The sequence below is a fragment of the Hypanus sabinus genome, chromosome X1 (genome assembly GCF_030144855.1).
Source record: "Hypanus sabinus isolate sHypSab1 chromosome X1, sHypSab1.hap1, whole genome shotgun sequence".
In the NCBI taxonomy this organism is placed as follows: domain Eukaryota; kingdom Metazoa; phylum Chordata; class Chondrichthyes; order Myliobatiformes; family Dasyatidae; genus Hypanus; species Hypanus sabinus.
Window position 1 is genome coordinate 16,219,274 of NC_082738.1, and position 26,745 is coordinate 16,246,018.

The 26,745-nt window shown below is 42.6% G+C and overlaps 1 protein-coding gene across 7 annotated transcripts in view; it reads left to right on the top strand.

Moving 5' to 3' along the window:
- The window catches only part of LOC132384632 (tensin-2-like), a 259,306-nt gene that overhangs the window by 169,562 nt on the left and 62,999 nt on the right, over positions 1-26,745 (top strand). For all 7 annotated transcript variants that reach the window (XM_059955932.1, XM_059955933.1, XM_059955938.1 and 4 more), the window contains 8 exons: positions 2,392-2,563; positions 5,042-5,092; positions 5,284-5,406; positions 6,456-6,520; positions 6,875-6,958; positions 10,413-10,525; positions 23,796-23,856; positions 24,265-24,340. In XM_059955932.1, the coding sequence (XP_059811915.1) occupies positions 2,392-2,563; positions 5,042-5,092; positions 5,284-5,406; positions 6,456-6,520; positions 6,875-6,958; positions 10,413-10,525; positions 23,796-23,856; positions 24,265-24,340 (745 nt within the window). The remainder of the gene's footprint in view (positions 1-2,391; positions 2,564-5,041; positions 5,093-5,283; positions 5,407-6,455; positions 6,521-6,874; positions 6,959-10,412; positions 10,526-23,795; positions 23,857-24,264; positions 24,341-26,745) is intronic.

Consider the following 26,745-nt stretch of genomic DNA (forward strand, 5'->3'; position numbering starts at 1 on the left):
TCTGCATTAAATTTCATCTGTCATTTTTCAGCCCACTTTTCCAGCTGGTGCAAATCCTTCTGCAAGCCATGATAACCTTCCTCACTTCCCCACTACACTCCCAATCTTGGTGTCATCCGCAAATTTGCTGATCCAGATCATTGATATAGATGACAAACAATGAAGGACCCAGCATTGAACCCTATGGCACTCCACTTGTCACAGGCCTCCAGTCAGAGAGGCAATCATCTACTACCACTCTCCTCCTTGTCCCACAAAGCCAAAATCTAATCCCATTTACTACCTCATCCTGAATGCCAAGCAAATGAACCTGTTTGACCAGCCTCCCTTGTGGGAACGTGAAATGTCTTACTAAAGTCCATGTAGACAACATCCACTGCCTTGCATTCTTCCACTTTCCTGATAACTTCCTTGAAAAACTCTATAAGATTGGTTAGACACTATCATGCATGAAGCCATGCTGACTATCCTTAATCAGTTCATGTCTATCCAAATACTTGTATATTTGATCCCTTAGAATACCTTCCAATAACTTTCCCACAACTGATGTCAGACTCACTAGCCTATAATTGTCCTGGTTTATATTTAGAGCCTTTTTTAAACAGTGGAACAACATTGGTTGTCCTCCAATCCTTTGGTACATCCCCTGTTGCTAAGGGTGATTTAAATATCTCTGATAGGGCCCTGGCAATTTCTGCACTTGCCTCCCAGTGGTATCAGTTGTGGCTGAATGGGTTGTGCTCTTGCCTCTGTAGCCCCAATGTTGTAGATTCAAGTGCCAATCCAGGGACTTGAGTACTTAAATCTTAACAGAACAACACCAAAGGAATTCTGTCTTTTGGATGAGACATTAAACTGAGGTCTGCCCTCTTAGGTAGATGTGAAAGATCCCATGGCACAATTTTGAAGAAGAACAGGGGGAGATTGGCCAGGAGTATCCTTCCTGGCCAATATTCATTACTCAATTAGCATTGACAGGTTTAGTAATCTGGTCATGGTCATATTTGTCGTCTGTGAGATCTTGTCATGTTTCCTGCAATGGTGCCTGTGCTTTGGTAGTACATCATTTCTAGTGAGGTTTTTGGGGAATCCTGAAAGGCATCTGTAAGGTGCAAAAGAAATTCCCTGATCTGTGAGATGATTGGGGGGTATGTGTGCTGTTTGGGGGGGCATTGCAGGGAAAGTTGTGGGTGCTTTGAAGGGAGAAGCTGTTTTTTGAGCAAAGCTCATGTTTGAGACCAATGTGTAAGAAAAAGTCTGGAGTATAGCCAGCCCTGACAAGTTCTCTTCCAAGAACAATATCAGGGATCCATTGGATCCCATCTCCAGTGGGATCCCACCACCAAGCACATCTTTCTTCCCCCCCACTTTCTGCTTTCCACAGGGATTACCCCATACGCGACTCCCTTGTCCATTTGTCCGTCCCTACTGATCTCCCTCCTGGCATTTATCCTTGCAAATGGAACAAATGCTACACCTGCCCCTACACCTCCTCCCTCACTAACATTCATGGTCCTAAACAGTCCTTCCAGGTGAGGTGACACTTCACCTGTGAGTCTGTTGGGATCATCTACTATATCCAGTGCTCCCAGTGTGGCCTTGTGTATATCGGTGAGACCTGACGTGGATTGGGAGACCGTTTCGCTGAGCACCTACACACCATTCGCCAGAAAAAGTGGGTTCTCCCAGTGGCCACCCATTTCAATTCCACTTCCCATTACAATTCCAGCATATCAGTCCATTGCTGCTACTGTCGTGATGAGGCCACACTCAGGTTCGAGAAGCAACACCTGATATTCCATCTAGGTAGCCCCCAACCTGATGGCATGAACATCGATTTCTCGAACTGCAATTAATGCCCCATTTCCATTTCCCTCTCTCACCTTATCTCCTTGCCTGCCCATCACCTCCCTCTAGTGCTCCTCCCCCTTTTCTTTCTTCCATGGCCTTCTGTCCTCTCCTATCAGATTCCCCCTTCTCCAGCCCCTGTATCTCTTTCACCAATCAACTTCCCAGTTCTTTACTTCACCTCTCCCCTCCCAGTTTCACCCATCATCTTGTGTTTCTTCCTCCCCTCCCCCACCTTCTAACTCTGACTCCTCATCTTTTTTCTCCAGTCCAGATGAAGGGTCTCAGCCCGAAACATCTCTTTTACATAGATGCTGCCTGGCCTGCTGAGTTCCTTCAGCATTTTATGTGCGTTTCAGGGACCCTGTTGGGCTTTCATGACCTTATAGATTGGTTGGGGGTGGGGATTTGATCTTATAACCTCCAAGTTTCTGACCTGATGCAAGAACCACCATTCACTCCAGCATTTCTCACCCATTGCAAGTTTAGTGCCTGGTGCTGCTGAGATTCTAACCCTAACCCGCTGTCCTATATTTTCATCAGGAGTTTCAGTGTGGACCACGTCATGGAGAAGAACTATGATTTTGACCTGACGTACATCACAGAGCGAATTATTTCAGTTTTCTTCCCATCGGTGCTTGAGGAACAGCGATATCGCAGCAATCTGAAGGAAGTTGCTCACATGTTGAAGTCCAAGCATGGAGATAATTATTTGGTACGTATGGCATTGCCAATACAGACTCCTCATGTAACCTGCAGAGGACCTCCAGATATCAGGAACATTCTGATCACACACACGAATCACACTTTAGATTCAGTAGTGGCAAAGTAGAATTTAAAAGAAAATAAACTTTGATGTTTAAGTGTCCCGTTTCTATTTTCTGACAATGTTTTATTGCTTCGTCAGACTTTTCCTCTGACATAAGAAATTGGAGCAGGAGTAGGCTATAGATGACTAAAAATTTATCAACCTCTGTAATGAATTAGCACAATGATCAAGCCCCTCCAATCTCCAGGGATAAAAAAATTCTGGAGATTCACCATCCTCTGAGTGAATGGATTTCTTCTTACCTCTGTACTAAACAACCCACACTTTATTCTCAGACTGTTTCTAGATTCCTCAACGAGGGGTACCATCCTCCCTGCATCAAGTCTCTGAAGTGGAAGTGCATTAGGGTTAGAGTTCCTCTTTCTCAAAGGGTGGCATAGCATCTTTGAATATTTTTGGAGGTAAATGAATTCTACCTCTAGCAGGAGTAGGCTAAGTGGCTTACTTCTACAATGTTTTGTCCAGCTGACTTCAAAGTATGGTTCAGTAGCTATAGGGTTGGGATTGAAGACATTGAAATGTAAAGAAAATGCCTCTGAAATCCTTTGTTTGTTTGGGGTCTGGCAGAGGTTTGGTTTTGCTGTTTGACAAAGCAGAACTATGACCACCAGCTTCCTCTTCCTTCATTCTTGTTGATGTTTGAAGCAGTTTATTTCTTTTGAAGATCAGATGCCATTGGCTTCACCTTAACTTAAAGGTGAATTGTGAGATAGAGCTGGATTATCAGAGGTCAACATATATGGCAGCACATTCATTAACCACGTGCTGCTGGAGTGCTGATTTTAATTTAATTTGTGTACTGCTGCCCCACTGATGTAGATGCCAATGCATGAAGTAAAATATCAGACCAGATTAGTCAAAGGTCTGCAATAATGATCTGGAGACATAGTTCAAGTCCCACAATCGGAGCTGGGGAATGTAGAGTCCTAGTGTAATACAACATAGAAACAGACCCTTCAACTCAACAAGTCTATGTTGACCGCCAAGTGCCCATTTACATTAATTCCATTGGATTCTCTGCATATTTCCAACTCTCTCCAGATTCTATGTACAAGTTACAACTTACAGTGGACAATTAACCTACCATCCTCAACATCTTTGGGAAATGGGAGGAAATCAGAACACACGGAGGAAACCCCTGCAATCACACGAGGAATGCATAAACTCCATATAGATAGCGCCTGAAAACAGTATTGAACCTGGGTTACCGGTGTCACTGTGCTGCCCTTGTAATTTTAATTAATTTAATACTTTCTAGAATGAAATATATCAGTAACTGTGACTGTAAAACTGCTATATTGTAAAACCTCATCCGGTTCACTGGTGTCTTTATTGGAGAGGAAGTCTGCTGGCTTTATCTGGTCTGGCCTTTATGTAACTTAAGATGCACGGCAATGTAATTGATTCTCATCTGCCTTCTGAAATGAAATCACAAGTCATCCGCTTCAAGTGGTAATTAGAAATGGACAATAAATATCAGCCCCACCAGTAATGCCCACATCCTAAATTTTAAAAAAGGAATGGTTTTATTTTGGTTTATGTTGCAGTCCATGTTTATCATAGCAATGTATCTGAATCTTAATTTGGCTCTGTCACTATGGTAAGACTCTAAATATCACCCAGACATTGTTCAGCCAAGTTAAGTTGGCATTCGGACACTATCTGTAAATGGATCGGTTTGTCTGAAACTCTTCTTAAAAGATGGAGACCTAGTTAAAATAAACAGGGGACTCCTTTGTGTCAATATTTAGTGAAGAATTTTATTCAAACATGCTGAAATATTAACCCACAATGCCCAGTCACAAAGCTATAACAGCATATGCCCTGAATTAATTTGGAAGGTTTTGGCCATTTTTTGTCAGAATCAGAATCATATTTATTAGCACTGACAAATGAGCTTTGTTGTTTTTCAGCAGCATAGACAACGAAGTTGGGAGAAAACATAGCAGGTAGAGGAGTTTGCGGGGAGGGGGTCAGTTGAAGAAGGCTGTAGCTCACAAGGAGTTTAACATGATGGATAAATATTGTTTCTACACTCGTGAATCGGTGATTTTCTTTCTGTTAAAAAATTCCTAATACAGGGGCAAGGTCAAAATTCCTATATGGAAAGTCCTTTACAGTAAAAGTCCTTATGTGCAGGAATAGTTTAAAATTGCTTCAAAAACCACTTGCATCTTTGCTCAAGGCGACACAAGAGTGTGCACTCCCATCTGGTATTGGTGGCTGGTACAGAGATTCTTGATTCTTAGGAGACCTGAAATGGTTACTCTCAGGAGCTTCTAATCTATCCTCTCCAACAAGTAGGTATTAGTATACAAATCCACTATGCTTCACCTGTTTAAAACTATTACATTTCTTTTATAGCTTTTCAATCTGTCCGAAAAGAGGCAAGACATCAGCAGACTCAATCCCAAGGTAAGTGGTCTGAATTTTCTTTTCCCTTCATTTTAGAATGGTTGACGCTTAAAAACCCTTTGAAATGAGCCATCAAGCATCTTAACTTTGGAGGAGCAATTGGGGATGGGCAATAAATGTCAGCCTTGCCAGTGATGCCACCACCTGGGAAATGTGAAACAAATATTAACAAATATGTTTTGGCTCCTCAGGTTCAGGACTTTGGCTGGCCTGACCTTCATGCTCCTCCACTGGACAAGATTTGTGCCATCTGCAAAGCCATGGAGATGTGGCTGAACTCTGACCCCCATCATGTTGTTGTCCTGCACTGCAAGGTGAGCAAGCAACGGTGCAGGCAATTTGATCAGCAAAACCCTCCCGTCATTCCCAGCAGACTGTTTTATGGATGTGTTTTGCAGGCCTGATGGAAGTGGCCTCAGTATAATTGTTGAAATGAGGAGTCCTATTTCTGTAAAGATGCATATAAATCTTCACCTTGGGATGGTTTTCAGAACTGAGAACTGGGTGCCTTTATGACACTCCAGCTCATTAAAGCCTACCTCTGGAAGACTTGTTTCAGGATTCCATGTCCCGCCTTTTTGAGTTTGCACTGTTTGCAGTATAATAAATGGTTGTGGTATTGTTCTTCTCCACTCATGTAGGCACTTCCATACTCTTACCTACCCACAGCCTTAGTCTGCAGGATAATGCAAATTTCATTATTCCTTATTTAGCATTTTCTATTAGATTTCTTAATTAGTATTTGGTGTATAAATGGAGTTTGAAAGAGGGTTGACTGCTTTATTTCTCACCTTGCCTGGGCTCTGCTGTGCAGAATTCCATGACTAGTGTTTGATCCTTGGACAAATATTCAATTTATCACTTCCTGCTTTCTCAACATTTATTTTTCCTCATTTCCATTATAGTCATGGGCATTCATTGATGCAAGGCATCAGCGACCCTTCTAAATCAAACCCACCTATGAAGTAACCTTGCACAACTATTCAATCTCATCCTATGTCATACTAGAGCCTGATCTTATCTGGGTACGCCTGCTTCACCACAGCACATCACTTGTAAGTGTCAGTCACAGGTACCTGCTCTGCTTCTTCTTTTCACCTGGGCCTTTGAATTTAATGAGAACCTGGCTTTTGCTAAACCAAAGTACAGGTACTGCTTTATCAGCAAGTGAGTGAGTGACTCATTGGCTCACTGGGCAGTCCTTTGCCCCTGAACATTGGTTCAAGCAACAGTGAAGAGGTATTACTAGTAGTACAAGCACTGGTCTACCACCCCAGCAGGTAATGATGGTGGGCCATGGTGCCACACACACTCTACACTGGTCCAGTGGATATCAGCCCTTCTCACGTTTGTGTCTCAACAGGGTAACAAAGGTCGAACAGGAGTTATAATTGCAGCATACATGCACTACAGCAAGATATCTGCAGGGTAAGTGCTATCAGCCTCAACTAAAACCTTATAGACTGATTGCACTGACCTCTTGAAACCCAGCAGAAAACCACACGCAGTTTTGGAATGTGAGAGTCTGGGCAGAACTTAATTTGACAGCAAAGATTTCTTTGCTGTTACTCAGGCCAGTTAGTGATGAGTGGGGAATCTTAATTGCCAGCTCTCATGCAGGAATGCTTCTTGCATTGAACGTACATGCAGTAACCCCTCTGTACTGCACTCAAGTGCTGGTTTGGATTATCTGCTGAAGTTTCTGGAGTTGTGTTCCAACCCACATTTTATCTTGAAGATTACTGTGTATAGTATTGCTGAACATATCTTTCTAAAATACAGGGCTGACCAGGCACTCAGTACACTAGCCATGAGGAAGTTCTGTGAGGACAAAGTTGCTCCAGCAATACAACCTTCACAAACCAGGTAAGGGGCTGTACCTTGCACCAAGATAACCCTGTATCTCTAAGGGTGGGGGTGGGCTTGAAAATTTTATGATTTCATAACCTTCATACATCAGGGCAACAGCAAAACTGCCCTGGTTAGATGTGTCAAAGCAGCATACTTAAACAGCAAATGAGAACTTCTTCAAGCAAGTTCTGCCACTAATAAAAATAAGGCTATTCTCCTCTGTCTACTGCTGGTGCCTCTCTTTCAATGCATTAAAAATTAGCAAGCATCTTTTCATTAGTTGAGGCATTTCAAGTTCTTTATGCAGCACAATTGCAGAGTTTATATGTATACTGTTGGTGTTCTTTTGAATAAATTTCAGTGTCTATTTTTATGACTTACCAGTGACAAGCATACTGAAGAAGTTCTGATTTGCTCTCTGCAGATTCTAGAATGAGAATCCTGACCTGGGCAATTTTGCATATCCCATGATTACTGTTCCCTTTAAGCTCCATGGGTGTGTGGCTGCACAGTGTGCACAGCCTTTGTTGCCACACAGTTGGAATTTTCTTTTATATAATATTAATATAATTTTGAAATTATGCAAATATAGTTTTGAAATATATGTTATAATTGTGAAATACGTAATTAATTATGTATTAATGAATATTATCCATAAATACCCAAAATAAATGTACCACAACCTTTACTTTGAAACAGTTTAGAGCTTCAGCATATTTACATTGTCAGTGTTACAAGTTACAACACTTAAAAATTGAGACACTAAACGCTGAATGGAAGTCAGTAACTCATTCTTAATAAACCGTCGACACCATCTGGTCAAAACATTTTACTTTTGCCATTGTGCCTGTCAGTATTTTGACTGCCTAACATTGTTTACTTTTGTTGTGAGTTGTGGTTTGTGTTTGATGTGCTTTAAAAAAAAACACATTTAAAGTGCCATGCAGTTTTCAGACCATGTAAATAATTTCCTGCTCAGTTCAGTGGTTGGTCCAAGCAGCTGTAAAAATAATAGAGAGAATGTTCCATGATGTAAAATCCAGAGAGGCTTTTAAATATATCATTTGTCATCGGTCTCATCAAATAGTCTCTTCTCTCACTACTTCTCTGTAACCCTCTGAGATCTCAGCACTCTTCCAATCTGGCTTCTTAATCTCTACGAGCTTCTATTGCTTAATCTGGAATCTGTCTGGGCCCTAATGCTGGAATCCCTTCCCTAAACATCACCTTGTTTTCCTACATTAAGACAACACACAAAACCATCTTTGAACATTTAGTCATTTGTTCCAATATGTCTCAATGTGATTTAGTGTCAGATAAAATTCCTGTGAAATCCCTTCAAACGTTTATTTTGTTAAAGGTGTCATATAAATCCAAGTACTGTTTCAGCTTCAAAAGGGAACAAAAGTTTGCTCTTGAGAAAGTGGGCTTGGTTGAGAAGGACACAAGGATCAGCCAGAGGTTCTGTCTTCCTTCACCAGTAAAACCCTTCTTACACACCCCCAATTCTGGAATGTGCATTTGTGAACTGTGGCAAAGACTAGGCTTTAACACATTGTTATGACCTAGAAGAAGGTCATCCAACTCCCTGCATAGCAATTTGATCTGTCCCATTTGCTCTCACCTTCCACTTGTATTGCCCTTGTTCTCTCTGATGCCCACCAACTCCTTTTGATTACTTTGCCATTAACCAACATGAAAGGGCAATTCACAGTAGCCAATTAACCTACCAGCACATCTTTGGGCTGAGAGAAACCAGGAGCACTGGGCAAAACCCATACGGTCTGAGAGAACATACAAACTCCACACAGATTTGACTGACCAGCCCCCTCCCCAACCCCAGGCTCTGCACAGGCACGTTGATGAGCTGCATTCTTCTCAGAGCTGAACCCTAGCTATTAGGAGAGAGAAAAGGAAGATCATAGCAAGCACGTCTCTGGGGACAGTTGGAACATACTGATTTTTTGACCAAAGGGAGGTCAAATAACAGGACATGGGAATTAAGCCAGGCAGCAAAATTGTTATTGCTACAACAGTGGCCAGAATCAGTGTAACCAATACAGAAGCCTGTTGTCCTCAAATTATCTGGGGTAGCAAGTCTCTCAGTGCAGAAAAAGAGTTGAGAGTTTGGATACATGGGAGACAAACATTGCTGCAGGTGAAGCAAACTCTTCAGATTAGGCTCTCCCAGTACAATTATAAGAGACAAATGGGAGCAATCATAGATGCTTTTGGTCATTCCGCCCTGCCATCTTGTTGCCATAGTCGCTTGCATTCTCCTGGGATGACTGTCAATCTAAACTTGAAATGCAGGCTAGTCACCACATTTCTCAGCAGCTGTTGGTGGCCAACTAGTCCTTGGTACTTTCCCCCACTCCCTTTCGGGCACAATCAATCCCAGTCTGTCAGAATAGAAGGGGTCCAGTTTGCTTCCACTCATCCCTTGTCCTTTTCGGGATTCAGTGCCAACAACAACAACCTACATTTATGTGCCACCTTTAAAATAGTAACGATGCTTCAACTTATTTTAAAATATGGTGCTGAGCCACAGGGGGAGATATCAGGAAGGGTCACCAAATGCCTGATTACATCATCTTAAGGGAGGAGATAGAGGTGGAGAGGTTTAAAAAGGGCATTTCATAGATCCAGGCAGCTGAAAGCATGATCATTGTTGGTGGAATAATTCAATTCAGAGCAATGAACATTCTGCTGGAGGAACTCAGTGGGCCATGTAACATCTACGAATGGGGAAAAAATATTGATGTATCAGGACCTGTGTGCATGATTTTGACCTGAAATGTGGTCATTTCCTTTCCTCGCACAGATTCTGCTTGACCCACTAAGTTCTTCCAGCAATTTGCTGCTCCAGAGTCCAGCATCTGCAGTCTCTTGTGTCTCCTAGTTGAACTCGGAGTTTGTCAGCAGGCTAGAACTGTAAAAAGGGGATAGCTTTTGAAGAGTTATGGAGCAGAAATAGGGAGGGGTGAGACAATGGCAGGATTTGAAAATAAAGATGTGCATTTTAAAACCAAGGCATTAGCTGGAAGTCAGTAAACATAGAGTAGTGGCCAAATGGGATTCAATGCAAGGATAGCAATGTTTTGAGTGACCTCTTCTTTATGGAGAATAGAATGAGGGAGGCTGGAGTGGGAAGTGAGGGTTCTGGCAGCAGATGACCTGGGATAGGAGGCCAAGTCGAGCAGTATTGGTTATTCATGAACTATGCTTGATTAAAATAGGGGAAGCCTGGACCATGCTGTTACTTTCATGAGCAGTTTGAATGATCTCACCTTGTCCATTCCCTGACTCAATTATGTGAAGCGGGTTAGGAACCCTGCTGAAATAGTGCACAGAGACAAGTGAATGGCTTACTGTATGTCATCCTCTTCGACCACCACAAAATGGTGTCCAGGCTGAGGTTGCAGTGAGTTTTCAGAGCTTTGACTTCACTGTTTCTTTCCTCCTGCAGATACATCTATTACTTCAGCGGCCTGTTGTCTGGAGCGATAAAAATGAACAGCATGCCCCTGTTCCTGCACCATGTCATCATCCCTGCTATACCCAGCTTTGAGCCCCATGGAGGTAACTGTGTTCAGACAACATGTTTGCAGATCCATTTTTACCCTCTTCTGTTATCTGCAGAACATACTGTATACAAGGCAAACACGAGGAAATCTGCAGATGCTGGAAATTCAAGCAACACACACAAAATGCTGGTGGAACGCAGCAGGCCAGGCAACATCTATAGGGAGAAGCGCTGTCGACGTTTCGGGCCGAGACCATTTGTCAGGACCTGAGGAAGGGTCTCGGCCTGAAACGTCGACAGCGCTTCTCCCTATAGATGCTGCCTGGCCTGCTGCGTTCCACCAGCATTTTGTGTGTGTTGCATACTGTATACAAAATCTTTTTAAAATTTTCCCCAGTTAGTGTCTGTTAACTGCCTTTCTGTAATGACTATTCAGTTCAAGTACCATTAATGATGGCAATAAATAATAGGATTTGCCAATGATGCCCACATCCAGGGAACAAATGAATGAAAAAGCAAAGCATGGGCTATCATTACTATATTTAAAAAATCTCTCAAGAAGATTACCAAAGTGTATTGAAGCTCCTCTTATGATAGCCAGCTCAAAGAAAATTATCCAGTTGCACTGAAACTAAAGAAAACTACGTTTGTTCATTTACTAATGGGAATACAGACAGGGTTGAGAAGATATCCTCAACTGTCGCCTGGCTCTGAACTTGTGTCTGGTATTGTTTGTCTGCATCACTGAGGTGAGGGTCTGGAAATGGGCTGAGCCCCAGTGTGACTGAGTGACTGGTCTGAATTATGGGTCCCTTTTTGTAAAAAGTACAAATCTTTTTGTTAAAATCTTCAGGATGTATGCATCACTGGCATCACCAACATTTGATGCCATTTCCTAATTATCTGTGAGAAGGAGGTGATGAGCCATCTTTAGAACCACTGCAGACCTTCTGGTGGAAGTACCTCCCCCAGTTTGCTAGGATTTAGGCACAGCAATAGGAAGTGAATGGCAATGTATTACCAGGTCTGGATAACATGTGAATAGGGGTTGATGGTGCATTCCTTCTTCTGTTAGGTGATAGACATTACTTATTGGGAGGCACAATTGGAGGAGCTGTGGAAAAGTCTTTTTCAAGTTGCTTGTTGTTCCTCAAACCACCTATTAATGGAATGTGTAAGGATTGGACATGAAGCTGAACTTAGGGTACATGAATGGAGCAAAAGTTGGCATCCTCTGCTTCTCTATACTCATTCAGAACATTCACATTTATGCAACTGATAACATCTGATTATCAGTTGATTTCACTCGCCACAGTATTTTGCCAATCTGTAGATTAAGACCCTGTCTGTTTAATAGCTCTACACTAAACTAAATTACTTTCAGTCACAAGGCTGTATCTGCAGCAAGAGATTTTGGTTATCATAGAACATAGAATAGTACAGTACAATACAGGCCCTTTGGCCCACAATATTGTGCCGACTCTTTAATCTATAAGATCATAGACATAAGAGCAGAATTAGGCTATTTGGCCTATTGAGTCTACTCCACCATTCAATCATGGCTGAACCTTTTTTCCTTCCTCAGCCCTGCTCCCCAGCCTTTTCCCCGTAACCTTTGATGCTGTGGCCAATGAAGAACCTATCAAGCTCTGCCTTAAATACACCCAACGACCTGGCCTCCACAGCTGCCTGTGGTAACAAATTCCACAAATGCATCACCCTCTAGCTAAAGAAATTTTTCCGCATGTCTGTTTTATATGGACGCCCCTCTATCCTGAGGTTGTGCCCTCTTGTCCTAGATTCCCATGGGAAGCATCCTTTCCATATCTACTCTGTCTAGGCCTTTCAACATTCGAAAGGTTTCAGTGAGATTCCCCACTCTCATCCTTCTAAATTCCAGCGAGTATAGGCCTAGTCACCAAACATTCCTCATATGATAAACTTTCATTCCTGGAATCATCCTTGTGACCAGAACCCTTTCCAATGCCAGCACATCTTTTCTTTGACAAAGAACCCAAAACTGTTCACAGTCCTCAAGGTGAGGCCTCACCAGTGCCTTATAAGACCTCACATCCTTGCTCTTGTCTTCTAGACCTCTTGAAATGAATGCTAACATTGCATTTGCCTTCCTAACCACAAACTCTACCTGCAAGTTAACCTTCAAGGTGTTCTGCACAAGGACTCCCAAGTCCCTTTGTATCTCAGATTTTTGGATTTTCTCCCTGTTTAGAAAATAGTCTACACACTTATTTCTTCTATCAAAGTGCATGGCCATGTGTTTTCCAACATTTGTATTTCATTTGCCACTTTCTTGCCCATTCTCCTAATCTGTCTAAGTCCTTCTGCAGCATACCTGTTTCCTCAACACTACCTGCCCCTCCACCAATCTTTGTATCATCTGCAAAATTGGCAACAAGGCCATCTATTCCATCATCTAAATCATTGATATACAGCATAAAAAGAAGCGGTCCCAACACTGACTCCTGCGGAACACCACTAGTCACTGGCAGCCAACCAGGTAAGTCTTTGGTTGTCCACTCTATCTATATCTCTGTCAAGTCATCTCTCAATCTCCTTCTCTCCAAAGCTTGCTCAACCTTTCCTCATAAGACATGCTCTCTAATCCAGACAGCATTGTGATAAATCTCCTTTGCACCCTTCCTAAGGCTTCCACATGCTTACTATAATAATCTGACCAGAATTGAACACAATACTCCAAGTGTGGTCAAAACAGAGTTTTACAGAGCTGCATTGTTACTTTGTGGCTCTTGAACTCAATCTGCCAAATAATGAAGGCCAACACAGCATGTGCCTTCTTAACCATCCTATCAACTTGCACTGCAGTTTTGAGGAATCTATGGATGTGCACTCGAAATCCCGCTCTTCCTCCACACTGTCAAAAATCCTGCTACTAATCCTGTATTCTGACTTCAAGTTCGGCTATTATCCTCTGACATCTGTGGGCAAGCCAATTCTGAATCCACTCAGCCAAGTTTCCCTGAATCTCTTGCCTCCTGACTTTCTGAATGAGCCTAGCAAGGGGAACCTCATCAAATTCCTCACTGAAATCCATATACACCACATCCACTGCTCTACCTTCATCAATGTACTTTTTGTCAGATCCTCAAAGAATTCATTCAGGCTCATGAGGCATGATCCAACCCTCACAAAGCCATGTTGACTATCCCTAATCAGACTATGCTTCTTCAAATGTTTGTAAATCCTGTCTCTAAGGATCCTCTCCAATAGTTTTCCCATCGCTGATGTAAAACTCACTGGTCTATAGTTGCCAGGATTATCCCTACTCCCCTTTTTGAACAAAGGAATAAAATTTGCCACCCTCCAATCATCTGACACTGCTCCTGTGGCCAGTGAGGAAAGATCATCACCAAATCTTAAATTAAAGCACCAGATTTATTTGCTTTGATAGGAAGAAAAGCAGTTCATAGAGTGAACAAAGCTTCTTGTTAATAGCTTCTTTTTGAATAGTTCTGTACTAAGTGGGAGGGTTGAGGGCAATAACCTGAAGGGTACTTACAGTAGGGAAGCTGGCCCAACACATCTATGTTGTACTTGAGTTTCCTCCTACACTGCTTTGTGCAACTCAGCCACTTTATCCTCCCATTTCTATCTCTTGTGCTAATTTGGCTTCTAAGTGAATCTGTCAGTCATCTCAGTTACCCTGTATGGTAGTGGATACAAGATTCTAGTCATCCTCTATTTCGGGCTGACACTTCCAGTGCAGTACTAATGGAAGGCTGCAGTGTTGGAATAAGATAATAAACCGAGGCCCCATCTGCTGTCTCAGTTGGATGCAGAAGATTCTACAACCCAGGCTCTCAGAAGAAAGGGAGAGTGCCTTCCATTGTCTAGATGATCCTTAACCCCCCCCCCCCCATAATAACAGTTTTTTCCAAAAACATTATATTTTCCTTACTACATTGAAATTTGTGGAATCTTGCTGTTCAGAAATTTGCTGTCATGATTCCTACAGTACAACAGTGAATGCATTTCAAACTAATATTTGCTGAATGTAAATCATCTTGAAATGTCCTGGTGGGGATATTAAAGGTGCTAAAGAAATGCAATCTTTTTCTCTTCCCTGTTGATTCCATGTATGTGCTTTGTTCAGTCCTATCCCTGTATATTCTGCTTGCATCCTTTTGTTTATCTTGGAAGCAAATTTTTTAAAAGAAAATATCTTTCTTCCCACTCAAAATTGGCTTCAACCAATGTGGCCAGGTTGGCCTTTAATGTGAAAATACCACCTGTAAAGTTAGTGCCCGCTCATCTTGGCACCGGCTGAGTATCATACACCCACTTTGAATGTTCTGGCCAGTCATATCAATCACAGAATTAGCAGCACATGAATTGCCTGAGGTAAAATGAGATTGTTGCTGGTCTGAAGATTCCTCACCCATAATGAATAACCAAGCCACACTGCAGCTTCAAACCCCATCATTAGCTGTGTTACTTGTACAGTCGGCCCTCTTTATCCGTGGGTTCCGCATGCGTGGATTCAACCAACCACGGATCGGGAAAACCCAGAAGGTTTCTCTCTAGCATCCGTTGTTTGAGCATGTACAGACTATTTTTTCTTGTCATTATTCCCTAAACTATACAGTATAACAACTAATTTACATAGCATTTATATTGTATTAGGTATTGTAAATAATTTAGAGATGAATTAAAAGTACAGGCAGTCCCCGGGTTATGAATGAGTTACGTTCCTGAGTCTGTCTTCAAGTCGGATTTGAAGTCAGAACAGGTACATATGGTATTATTTAGCATCAGTTAGTCAAACGTTTGTCTTTAAGATATATAGTATATATTTTACCTTTCTATGCATATAAAACGCTTAAGAAACATATGTATTTCAATAATTAAACCACTGCGTTGCTTAGTAATAATTGTAGCTTTCATCGGGGCAGGGCCTTTCACATGCTCCATTAAAATTGTTCCGATCGTTGACCAACTGTAGCCTAACGCTTTTCCAATGACCAATGACGTTTCACCTCTTTCCGACGCTTTATTACTTCCACTTTATTTTCAATCGTGATCGTGATTATTTTCATGAACAGAAACACTGCGCATTCAGAGCTGCGCTGGGTCCTAAAGTCCACTGCACTGAGACAGGTTAAATGTCCGGGGTTCCACTGGGTCCTAAAGACCACCACACTGAGATAGGTTAAATAGGGGACTTGAGCATCCGCGTTTTTTGGTATCCATGGGGGTGTCCTGGAACCAATCCCCTGCGAATAAGGAGGGCCGACTACTAGCAAAGCACTGAAAGTCAGGTAAATCCAAGGTGCAGCTTATGGAAAACAAATGTTGGCAGGGTGTGTCATCAGGGCTTGCTAAAGTCTGAGAATAGTTATAACAAAAACTGCTCTTGATGCTATCTGTTTCCTATCCTGGATGGCACAGTTAGTAAGAGTGATTGGGCAGAGGAGGTGCTCAGCTCCATTATACATTTTATGTTGTGAACAGGGATGGCAATGGGCTGGCTCTCTCCTGTCTGCCTGCTCTGCAGGACACCTTGTTGCCAGCATAGGAAGAGGCCTTAAGCTGCTGCGTGTGTGGTGTTGTTGCCTGTACATGAGACCCTGAGATACGGAGCAAGCCACTCCCTTGTATCAATCAAGCTGGAAAAAAACAAGGCCTCTTGTGAGTTAGGAAAAAAATCGTAATTCATCTCAGCCTCTCAGCAATAACAAAAACAAGCTGGAACTCTGCCACCATTCATTTCCCCAAAGAGCCAAGCAGAATGCAGAATGTTCCTTCAGGGCAGAGCAGGGCTCTAGGGGAGGGGTACCACATGGCAAATAATGGCAATGAGCATTGGCATCAAACTAGAAGACCAAGCATTCAGCCCCCTAAAGGCAGATGTCAAGGCCAATCAAATGGCAGAGCAGTCAATTCCCATGACATTAGTTAAGCAAAGATGCCTTGGCCAATGAGACAGCAGAGCAATTAGATGGACAACTTAAAAGTAAAATATTAGCAGTGTTATGTTGTATTGAGTTAATTGTGGATGCCGTGTAATTTGTGGAATTATGTTTAGAGACATCCGAACCTTTAGAGCGCTGCAAGAATGCTCCTAATATGGCAACAACTGAGACATTGCAGGCTACAATAACTGATTGTTCTGTATTATCAGACACTTATAGTAATGTCATATGGAGTTATATCAAATCCTTTGATAACTATTAGCTGCTCCTTGAGTATATCACATAGCACCACAATCATCTAGTTCCCCATATCTTGTCAAGGAATTTAAACAGCTTTCACAGATTAGTATTGATTGGTGACCACTTGTACAGTGCCACTCTTGTATATGTGGGAATATAGGAAGTTACTCAACCTCTAGACCTTCTGCAGCACTGAATCTTCCAGATATTTGCACTGTGTTTACTCAGCTCACAAGAACTGCTTAAAGTCTCATAACCTCTTGAACCTTGAAATATTCTTTTATATTTTCCATTCGCAGGCAGAAAAGCATGCAGTTGGTTTAAGCTTGCTGTTCTCTGAAACAAAGCCTCCATTTTTCTGTTGATTCCACTCTACCTTCATACACTTCCATCTGCTGCTTTTCTTCTATTTAACTCCTCTGCGCCCAGCAGTGGGATGTAAACGTGAGGTAGATAGTGAACAGTGCATTGTTAATCATTTTCCATTTCCTGAGTTGGTTTCCTTGTGTCTCCTTAAGGTCAGCTAACAGCCTCACCTCTCTTACTTTTGATAGTTCCACCCATCTACCCTATTGTGGCCATTCTTGTTTTGAAATGGATGAGGATATGGAAACACAACAGCAGGATCCGTTTTAGGTTGCTTCAACAAGGAACCATTAAATATTGGCTGGGTGACTTATTTCTGTCCTATTAGCTTCTATGCTTTTATGATAGCCTTTGCTTTTGCGAAAAGCCCACACTTTGCCTCCAAGTTCCCACTTTCCTCTCAATCCAGACACTTTTTTCCCCCAATAGCTCAACTTTTCAGCACACTCAGATCATTAGATCTTGCTTGTGTATTTCCCAAAATTTTTTCTTGTACTTTATGACAGCATCTACCAAAACACAGTGGATAATTGTAAATCCTTCTCACTTCCAGTGCCCCTCCCCCTCAAACCCCTCCTCTCCCCGTTCTCACACCCCCGTCTCTCCCCATCTTCCCCCACCCCACCCCCCTCATCTCCCCTCCTCTCTTCCCCTCCCCCTCACCCCACTCCCCTCTCTCTCACATAGCTTTCTTCCTGTTTTGTCCTTTCTCTTTTACTTGCTTCTCTTTTTCTTTCCCTCACTCTCTTACCTTTTTACCTGCTCTCTGTCTTTCTCTCTTTACTTGCCTTCCTCTGACTCACTGGGTTGCTTGGTGTTACTCTTAGCTTTCTTTTACTGTCTCTCTGATGCTTCAAATACATCATTCTACATATTACAGCAGCAATTTAGATTTGCACAGTATATTTAGTAGTGTACAGTGTCCCAAGGTGCTTCACAGTACGGTCAAACAATAATTGATTCTAATCCGCAGAAGAAGTTATTAAGGAGGTGATCAGATGTTTGGCCAAAGAGATGGAGAGAGGGGAGATTTAGTGAGAGAATTCCAGAGTTCAGACCATTGTCTCCTATACCATCACCAACCTTATCAGCTCTGGGGATCTCTCATCCACTGCCACCAACCTCATAGTGCCCACACCCCGCACTTCCCGTTTCTACCTCCTACCCAAGATCCACAAACCTGCCTGTCCAGGTAGACCCATTGTCTCAGCTTGCTCCTGCCCCACCGAACTCATTTCTGCATATCTCGACACTGTTTTATCCCCCCTTTTTCAATCCCTTCCCACCTATGTTCGTGATACTTCTTATACTCTGGATTTTTTCAATGATTTTAATTTCCCTGGCCCCCACCGCCTTATTTTCACCATGGATGTCCAGTCCCTAAATACCTCCATCCCCCACCAGGAAGATCTCAAAACTCTCCGTTTCTTTTTGGATTCCAGACCTAACTAATTCCCCTCTACCACCACTCTCCTCCATCTAGCAGAATTAGTCCTTACTTTTAATAATTTCTCCTTTGGCTCCTCCCACTTCCTCCAAACCAAAGTGTAGCCATAGGCACCCATATGGGTCCCAGTTATGCCTGCCTTTTTGTTGGCTTTGTGGAACAGTCCATGTTCCAAGTCTATATGGGTATCCGTCCCCCTCTTTTCCTTCACTACATCGACGACTGCATTGGCGCTGCTTCCTGCACGCATGCTGAGCTCGTTGACTTCATTAACTTTGCCTCAAACTTTCACCCTACCCACAAATTTACCTGGTCCATTTCCAACACTCCCTCCCCTTTCTGGATCTTTCCGTCTCTATCTCTGGAGACGGCTTATCTACTGATATCTACTATAAGCCTATGGACTCTCACAGCTACCTGGACTATTCCTCTTCCCACCCTGTCTCTTGCAAAACTGCTATCCCCTTCTCACAATTCCTCCATCTCTGCCGCATCTGCTCTCAGGATGAGGCTTTTCTTTCCAGGATGAAGGGGATGTCTTCCTTTTTTAAACAAAGGGGCTTCCCTTCTTCCACCATCAACTCTGCTCTCAAACGCATCTCTCCCATTTCACGCACATCTGCCCTCACCCCATCCGCCTGCCACCCCACTCGGGATAGGGTCCCCCTTGTCCTCAGCTACCACCCCACCAGCCTCCGGGACCAATATATAATTCACCGTAACTTCCGCCACCTCCAACAGGATTCCACCACCAAGCACATCTTTCCCTCCCCCCCAACTTCTGCCTTCCGCAGGGATTGCTCCATACACGACTCCCTTGTCCACTCGTCGTCCCCCCCATCCTTTCCCACCGATCTCCCTCCTGGGACTTATCCTTGTAAGTGGAACAAGTGTTACACCTGCCCTTACACTTCCTCCCTCACCACCATTCAGCGCCCCAGATAGTCCTTCCAGGTGAGGTAACACTTCACCTGTGAGTCGGCTGGTGTGGTATACTGCATCCGGTGCTCCTGGTGTGGCCTTTTATATATTGGTGAGACCCGACGCAGACTGGGAGACCGTTTTGCTGAACACCTACACTCGGTCCGCTAGAGAAAGCAGGATCTCCCAGTGGCCACACATTTTAATTCTACGTCCCATTCACATTCTGATATGTCTATCCATGGCCTCCTCTACTGTCAAGATGAATCCAAACTCAGGTTGGAGGATCAACACCTTATATTCCGTCTGGGTAGCCTCCAACCTGATGGCACGAACATTGATTTCTCTCACTTCCATTAATGCCCCACCCCTTATTCATTTATTCGTTTGTTTGTTTATTTATTTATTTCCTTCCTTTTTTTCCTCTTTTCACTCTCTGCCCCTCTCACAATCACTCTTTGCCTGTTCTCCATCTCCCTCTGGTGCCCCCTCCCCTTTCTTTCTCCCTAAGCCTCCTGTCCCATGATTCTCCCCCTTCTCCAGCCTTGTATCCCTTTTGCCAATCAACTTCCCAGCTCTTAGTTTCATCCCTCCCCCCCCCAGTCTTCTTCTATCATTTCGGGTCTCTCCCTCTACCCCCACTTTCAAATCTCTTACTATCTCTTCTTTCTGTTATTCCTGACGAAGGGTCTCGACCTGAAACGTCAACTGTTCTTCTTCCTATAGATGCTGCCTGGTCTGCTGCGTTCCACCAGCATTTTGTATGTGTTCCAGAGTTTAGGGCTTAGATAGACAAAGGCACATTAATAGCGGGATGATAAAAGGATATTTTGATTCGCATCTGCACAGTTGAACTTAGTGGCTTTGTTACTGTGTATTTAAAAGTTTTAAGACATTTACAGAACACAGTGTTTTATATCCTCCAATCATAAGTGCATGACTCCTCCCCTCCTTCAGAGTTCCTTTGCCCCTGTGCCATCAGTACTAAACCATTCCTTCTTGGTTTGCTTCTTACTCCTATTGTTGGAGCTTCCCTCAGGACTCTCAGTTTAAGTTAAAGGAGAACCTCTGCACACTTCCAATGAAAGCCCTGATGCCTAGAACAAACACAATGCCCCACTCTTTACAAGAAATTCAGTACCCACTTCGCAGGAAGCATGCGATTGCATTGAAATGGGTGCAGGTGAGATTTATAAGGACATTGCCAAGCATTGAAAAGTTTTAACTATGAGGAAAGATTGTGTTAATTAGGACTGAGGGGAAATCTTTATTGAGGGATATACAATTATTAGGGAACAAAGTAGAGTAAATACAAGGAATGTTTTCCTTTAATAGAGAGTTAAAAATCAAAGGAGCATAGATTTAAAGTAATAGAAAGATGAATTAGAAGGAAAATGAGCATTACTTTCAGGGTTGGAGCTCACTGCCTGCAAGACTCAGAGAGGTAGAAACCCCTGATACAATTAATCAGTACTGGGATGGGAGCTGTGAACTGTGTGTGGGATTAGGTTGAATGATTCTTTTTCAACCAACATGGATATGATGGGCCAAATAGCCTCCTGTGCCATAATTTTTCTATGATTTGCGGTCCCCAAACAGACCTTAAAACTTTGCATCACTATGTAAAAACACGGCATAAAGCCAAGAACAGAACAGCAGGGAGTTAAACAGGAATCTTTGCATTGGCCTGTTCAAAAGTGTCAAGCTCACAAGCCAGAGTTAGAGCAATTAAGACAGGAAATGGGTGAACTTTTCACACTTGTCTAACAACAGAGTGACTAATTCTGGAAGTACAGCTGAAACCCAAACAAATTCCAGCATTCACATCAGACCCAAGTGATGATATTATTTAGTAGTTGTCCTTCAGAGTCATTGAACTTTGAGATGTTAGCAGGCTGCAAAATCTGTAATTAAATTTTTTTGTGTAAACACGTGGTAAATTTGAACTCAACTCAAGGAGTGTGGAAAAGAAAGTGCATTACCATGGTGATCTCTAATTCAAGTCATTCACGTACTTCTATTAATAGATCTATGTAGGGCTTTTCACAACATCGTACGGCCCATAGTGCTTTGCAGCCATTAAAGTAGTCTTGAAGTGTAGTCAATTATAATGTAGGAAAATCACAGCAACCAGTTTGCACACAGCAAGCTCCCACAAACAGCAGAGACAAGATAACTGATTTCAGTGATGTTGAGTGTGAGGAAAGCAATGGCCTGAGGACATGAGGGAGACATCTCATGCTTTTCTTTGAAATAGCTTTGTGGCATGTTTTACACTCAAACAGATGTCCAGACAGGATAATCTTCAAGAAATCGCAAAATCGCCAGTTCATTCAGACGGTCCAAAAGTACACCACTTGGAAGGAAATTACAGGCTGCAAATTGTAATGAACACAGGTCAAAAGAAGTATATCTTGTTGATTATCGAGTAGTTTTGTGAGCTGCCTTCAAAACATCTCTGTAGGTCGCCAGCGCCATCTTATCAAACATCGTACTGATTGTCCCTGCAGATAATTTATCCAGTTTGTCTATGGACCTGACCCTGCACTGGTTCAGGTAGTGACTACTCCATTGGTTGGATGTCAGGTGGGCGGCTTTTGCAGATTTTGCCCCTGGTGTACTCAGGCCTTCTTCATGCCTGCAGGAAGCAGCACAGTCCAAGCAGCACAGCCAGACCAAAAACAACTCAGAGATTTCTGTTTACTCAGCCTATATCCGGAACAGTTTGTTCCCCTTGTGTTTTCTCCAGTTTAACCTGCCTCTTTGCAGACGTTGAACTCCCCACTCCCACCATGCTGCAGCCCCAGCTTCAAACCTTCTCCCCTGACACTCCTGCTAAAGTGAATGTTTCTGTGCAAATTGTGATTGAATTTCATCAAAATTCACCAATAACACATTTTCAGATTTTTGTTACAGGTACTTAATGTGTGTAGTATGTAGAAGCACAGAGGCCACTGGACTTGCATAGTGGATTTCAAAGACTGAAACACACATTTCATCATGACTTGTCAAATTCCTACGCCACAGAGTGTAATGAGCAGCGTCATCTTTGAATATCAATACAGGCCTAAACTGAAAGGTCGGTGGTACCTCCCCAGTGCCTTGAGATGCCTGCTGTAGGTAGTCCAGCTCTCAAAGGGAATAGGCCATGTTAAAATAAAAGTAGGTACCAAGCCTTCATTACTATTGACTGATGCACCCTTTGGTTGCCCCCATCTCAGTGGAGCACAATGCTTGGTTGGGTTTCTGTGAGCAAAACAGTAAAGAATTGGAAGAGCAGTCAAGTCATTTTGATGTCAATCATTTTGTACATAGCACAATCTGGCAAGGAATCAGTAGGGAGGGACCACATTTTAATGGAATTGACAGAGGGAGTGATGTTGATCTATAAAGGAACTCGACACTTCTTCAGTTAGAACAATTGTGCTAGAACAACACAGGAGACTGCAGATGCTGTATTCTGGAGGAACTCAGCAGCCAGGCAGCACCTAAAAAGGCAGAGAGATGGTGGATGTTTTGCATTGAGATCTATACTAGGTCCTTGGCTAATAGGAAACGACCCCAAAGACCACGCACATCTCTTAATTCTGCAGTGAGGATTCTGCCATGACTTGTAAGAGGTTTTGGAGTTTGCCACAGTGATCCCCACAGAGATCCCCACAGAACCAGTGTGATAACATCTGACAGCAAAGACAGAGCAAGCTGGAGTTCTTAATCATCAAAAAGACAAAGGCTGACCCAATGGAAGTCGTTAAGATTATGAAGAAGTTTGATAGGTTAGAAGTTGAGAAACTCTTCTACTCCAGATCTAAGCAAGGACTATGGTTGCATTGAACTACTGCTGCTAAGTTAACAAATTTCATGTCACATGCCGATGATAATAAACCTGATTCTGAATACAAGATGGTTACTAAAGAATTCAGGAAAAACTTTTTTACACAGACAGAAATGTGTGATTTGCTGTTGCAGACAGTGACTGAGACAAGTAACTTGAACAATTTTGGGAGAAACTGTAGAGTTTCATGAGAGTGTAAGGTACAGAATGATATGGTCATGGGGTGAGAGGAAGAAGCTAGTATGAATCTGTTAGGCTGATTGGCCTCTATGCTGCTAATGTTCCAAGTTTATTTGTGTTTGGCCATGGAATATCAACTCTTCTCCTACCTGGGAGCAGGGAAAGATCCACAGATCACAAGTAAATCAGAGTGCTGGCAATGCTTTGCTACTGGGCATGCAGTTTGGGCGTTGGTAGATTGTTGTCTGTTTCCCTCTCTCTGGAGGCTAGCCCTGTCTCTAACCTTTCCCTTTTCTCTTTGCTTGTTATACTTATCTTGAAAACATAATGTTGACTGTATCAGACCATGAGAGGCTAGAGCTCAGTGTATTTCTATTTAATTACAGGATGCCACCCATTCCTGAAGATTTATCAGTCAATGCAACTTGTCTACACTTCAGGCATCTAGTAAGTGACTTATTGCTGTGTGTTTATGTAGACTACAAACAGGAAATGCTCAAAGAAATGTTTCACATGGAATGAAAAAACATTCACTCAAGTTCCTTTTCATACAAAAACTATGCACAGTTGTTTTATGTGGGTTTGTATTTTTTAGTATCTGAACTCTACCACAATTCCTCAACCAGAACAGACATTGCAAATGATCGTGTGCATGTTTTATAGCGTGCAAATGCTTTCTGTCTTCATGTCAGGCTTAAGTACATGTAATATCACATCAGCTATGGAGTTTGGTGGCACTGGACCTTCATGCATCAAGCAGCACTGGTGCCAAGTTGTGTGTGAAAGAGTGAGAGAGAGAGATTTTCAGTCAAATGCAGCTTTATAAATCCATGTGTCACATTCCATTTCCCACAGCAGTGTCCAAGCACCTGGTTGTAAAAAGTTGTGCATCTCTATCGAGCCTGCCTTACTGCTGAAGGGAGACATTATGGTGAGTTGGAACATTCATTGTTATTAATAGCACTACTTTAGTTGTTAATGTATTAATTCATTAATATTCATTAATTGTTGTTTTAATTAATTAGATAATTTTATACTCCATTAATCACTGTTATACACATTCCACTACTTGATGCACGAGAGATGGTCATTGCTTTTATACTCCATTAACTGTTATTAAACATACTCCATTTATCATCATTGTAGACTTAAGTGATCATTTGAAGCATAGTGATGTAATCATAAATAAACACACTCCTTTAAACATTATTGTACACTTCATTAATTGTTATTCTACAAGTTATTAATCCTGAATATACAGATGCTCTTAATTATCATTTAATCATTATAATTTATTTTAATTGCAAAGCTTGATGCCCCCATCAGTTTTTTAATACTGATGTTCTTAATCATTCTGGCAAACATCTTAAGCTTTCTGATATGTGTGTAAGGTAAAATAGTGCTCCTGGATTGCAAACCTTGACTCACCAATCTCAGACGCACTGCAAAATTTCTTGGCCCTGAGCCTTTGAAGATATGCCGAGCTTTGGATGCTAATCTGTTTTGCTAATTCCTTTGCGGTTGGGACTCTGGAAAAATGGTTTGGCAGAACTTGCTGGGCAATGGTACTGGTTATTGAGAGTGACAAACATTGACTGCTGTCTGTACGGTAGGCAGAAGCGAAGTTGCAAACACACGTCTTAGCGGGTACTATGCTCCTTCTGAGTCAGAGGTTTTGTCCAACTCCAGAGCTTTGAGTAGTAAAATGCAGGCCTTGTGGCACTAAGCAAACACTGTACTGTCTATGTCGGTGGTTTTTGGAAGAGTCAGTAATCAAAAGTCCCATCTGCCAGATATAAAACGTCCCATGGCCATGAATGTGAAGAACTCTTCCTGCTACTCCATGCCAACATTTATCCCTCAGCAACCACCATTAAAATAGCTCCTCTGGTCATTATCACATTGCTGTTTGAGGGAGCTTGCTGTGCACAAATTGGTACTGCTTTACCTACTCTGCAACTGCATCTAGATTTCAAAACTATTCAATTCTTGGTAAAACATTCCAGGACATCCTAAGAGATTATATAACATTACAAGTCTGTTCTTTTAGGTTCAAAAGATCAGTTTCCTTGGCTTTCAAAAATTTTAAGGACAATAGCAGGGCTAGAAGAACAGAGCATGAAATGTACAGCAGGAATTTTCAGTCACATTTGATAACCACCACATCTTCAAGAGACACTAATCTCTGGTGTATGTCTCCTCGACCCTCTCCTCCGAACTAACTTTTCACCAGCTCCTTTGCCCTCCAAGGTGCAGAGCACCTATCTGCCAGATAGGGATGTACCCATGTTGCATTTTTTCATACAGTCCATTTGTTTTGTCAAACAGTCTGATCTTTTCACCTTCTTGGGCCTATTTCTCACAGTGTAGTCTCCTTTATTACACTTGGTTTCAGCTGGTATTTACAATGTTTTGCACAACATGGAGATGATGAGTATTCTTTTGTGAGTTTGGAGGACTATACAACTGCACATGGAAACATGAGTGAGGTGCAATAAAAGTAGGTGCACAGACACCCGAGGATTTCTGTCTAATCTGCTAAAGGCTTGGCTCCACAGGTTCACCCAACACAGCGCCACAGGGGTGTGCCTTCTTGCAGAGCCCCAAACAATTTTGGAGGCCCACATTCTATGAGTAGGAGTTAACACCAGTGATGGGACTGCAATTAGACTGAGGTATTTCAAGCCACTCTAGAGCCATCATCATCTTGATGTGGCCTGCAGTGTGATCATGGAAGGGGTGAGCCAACGGGGAGGTGCAAAGCAGAGTGTTAACATCACCAGAAAAGGCCTTGGTTGGACAAGGGACAGAATGCTGCAAAGATTCTCATGCTTACCTGAAGTGTTACCTGTAGAGACAACATAACTCTGTGTGTCAACTCCAGAAGGTCAGAGGTTTGTAAAGTTAAACACTGTATGGTGTAGGTCTCCGTTAGTCTCGGTAGACCATGGATTTGCACCTTGGAAAGTTTCCAGGGCACAAGCCTGGGCAAGGTTATTTGTTATGGAAGACCGGCAGTTGCCCAAGCTGCAAGTCTCCCCTCTCCACGCCACCGATGTTGTCCAAGTGAAGGGTATTAGGACCCATACAGCTTGGCACCAGTGTTGTCGTAGAGCAATGTGTGGTTAAGTGCCTTACTCAAGGACACACACGCAGCCTCAGCTAAGGCTTCAACTAGCGACCTTCAGATCACTAGACGAACACCTTAACCACTTGGCTGCGCACCAACACAAAGTTAAACAATAAGGTTATATTAACTGACATGGCAGCTAAGCAAAGCTTGTAGCTCTGAGTCCAAAGGTCATGGATTCAAGTCCCACACCAAAGACTTGGACA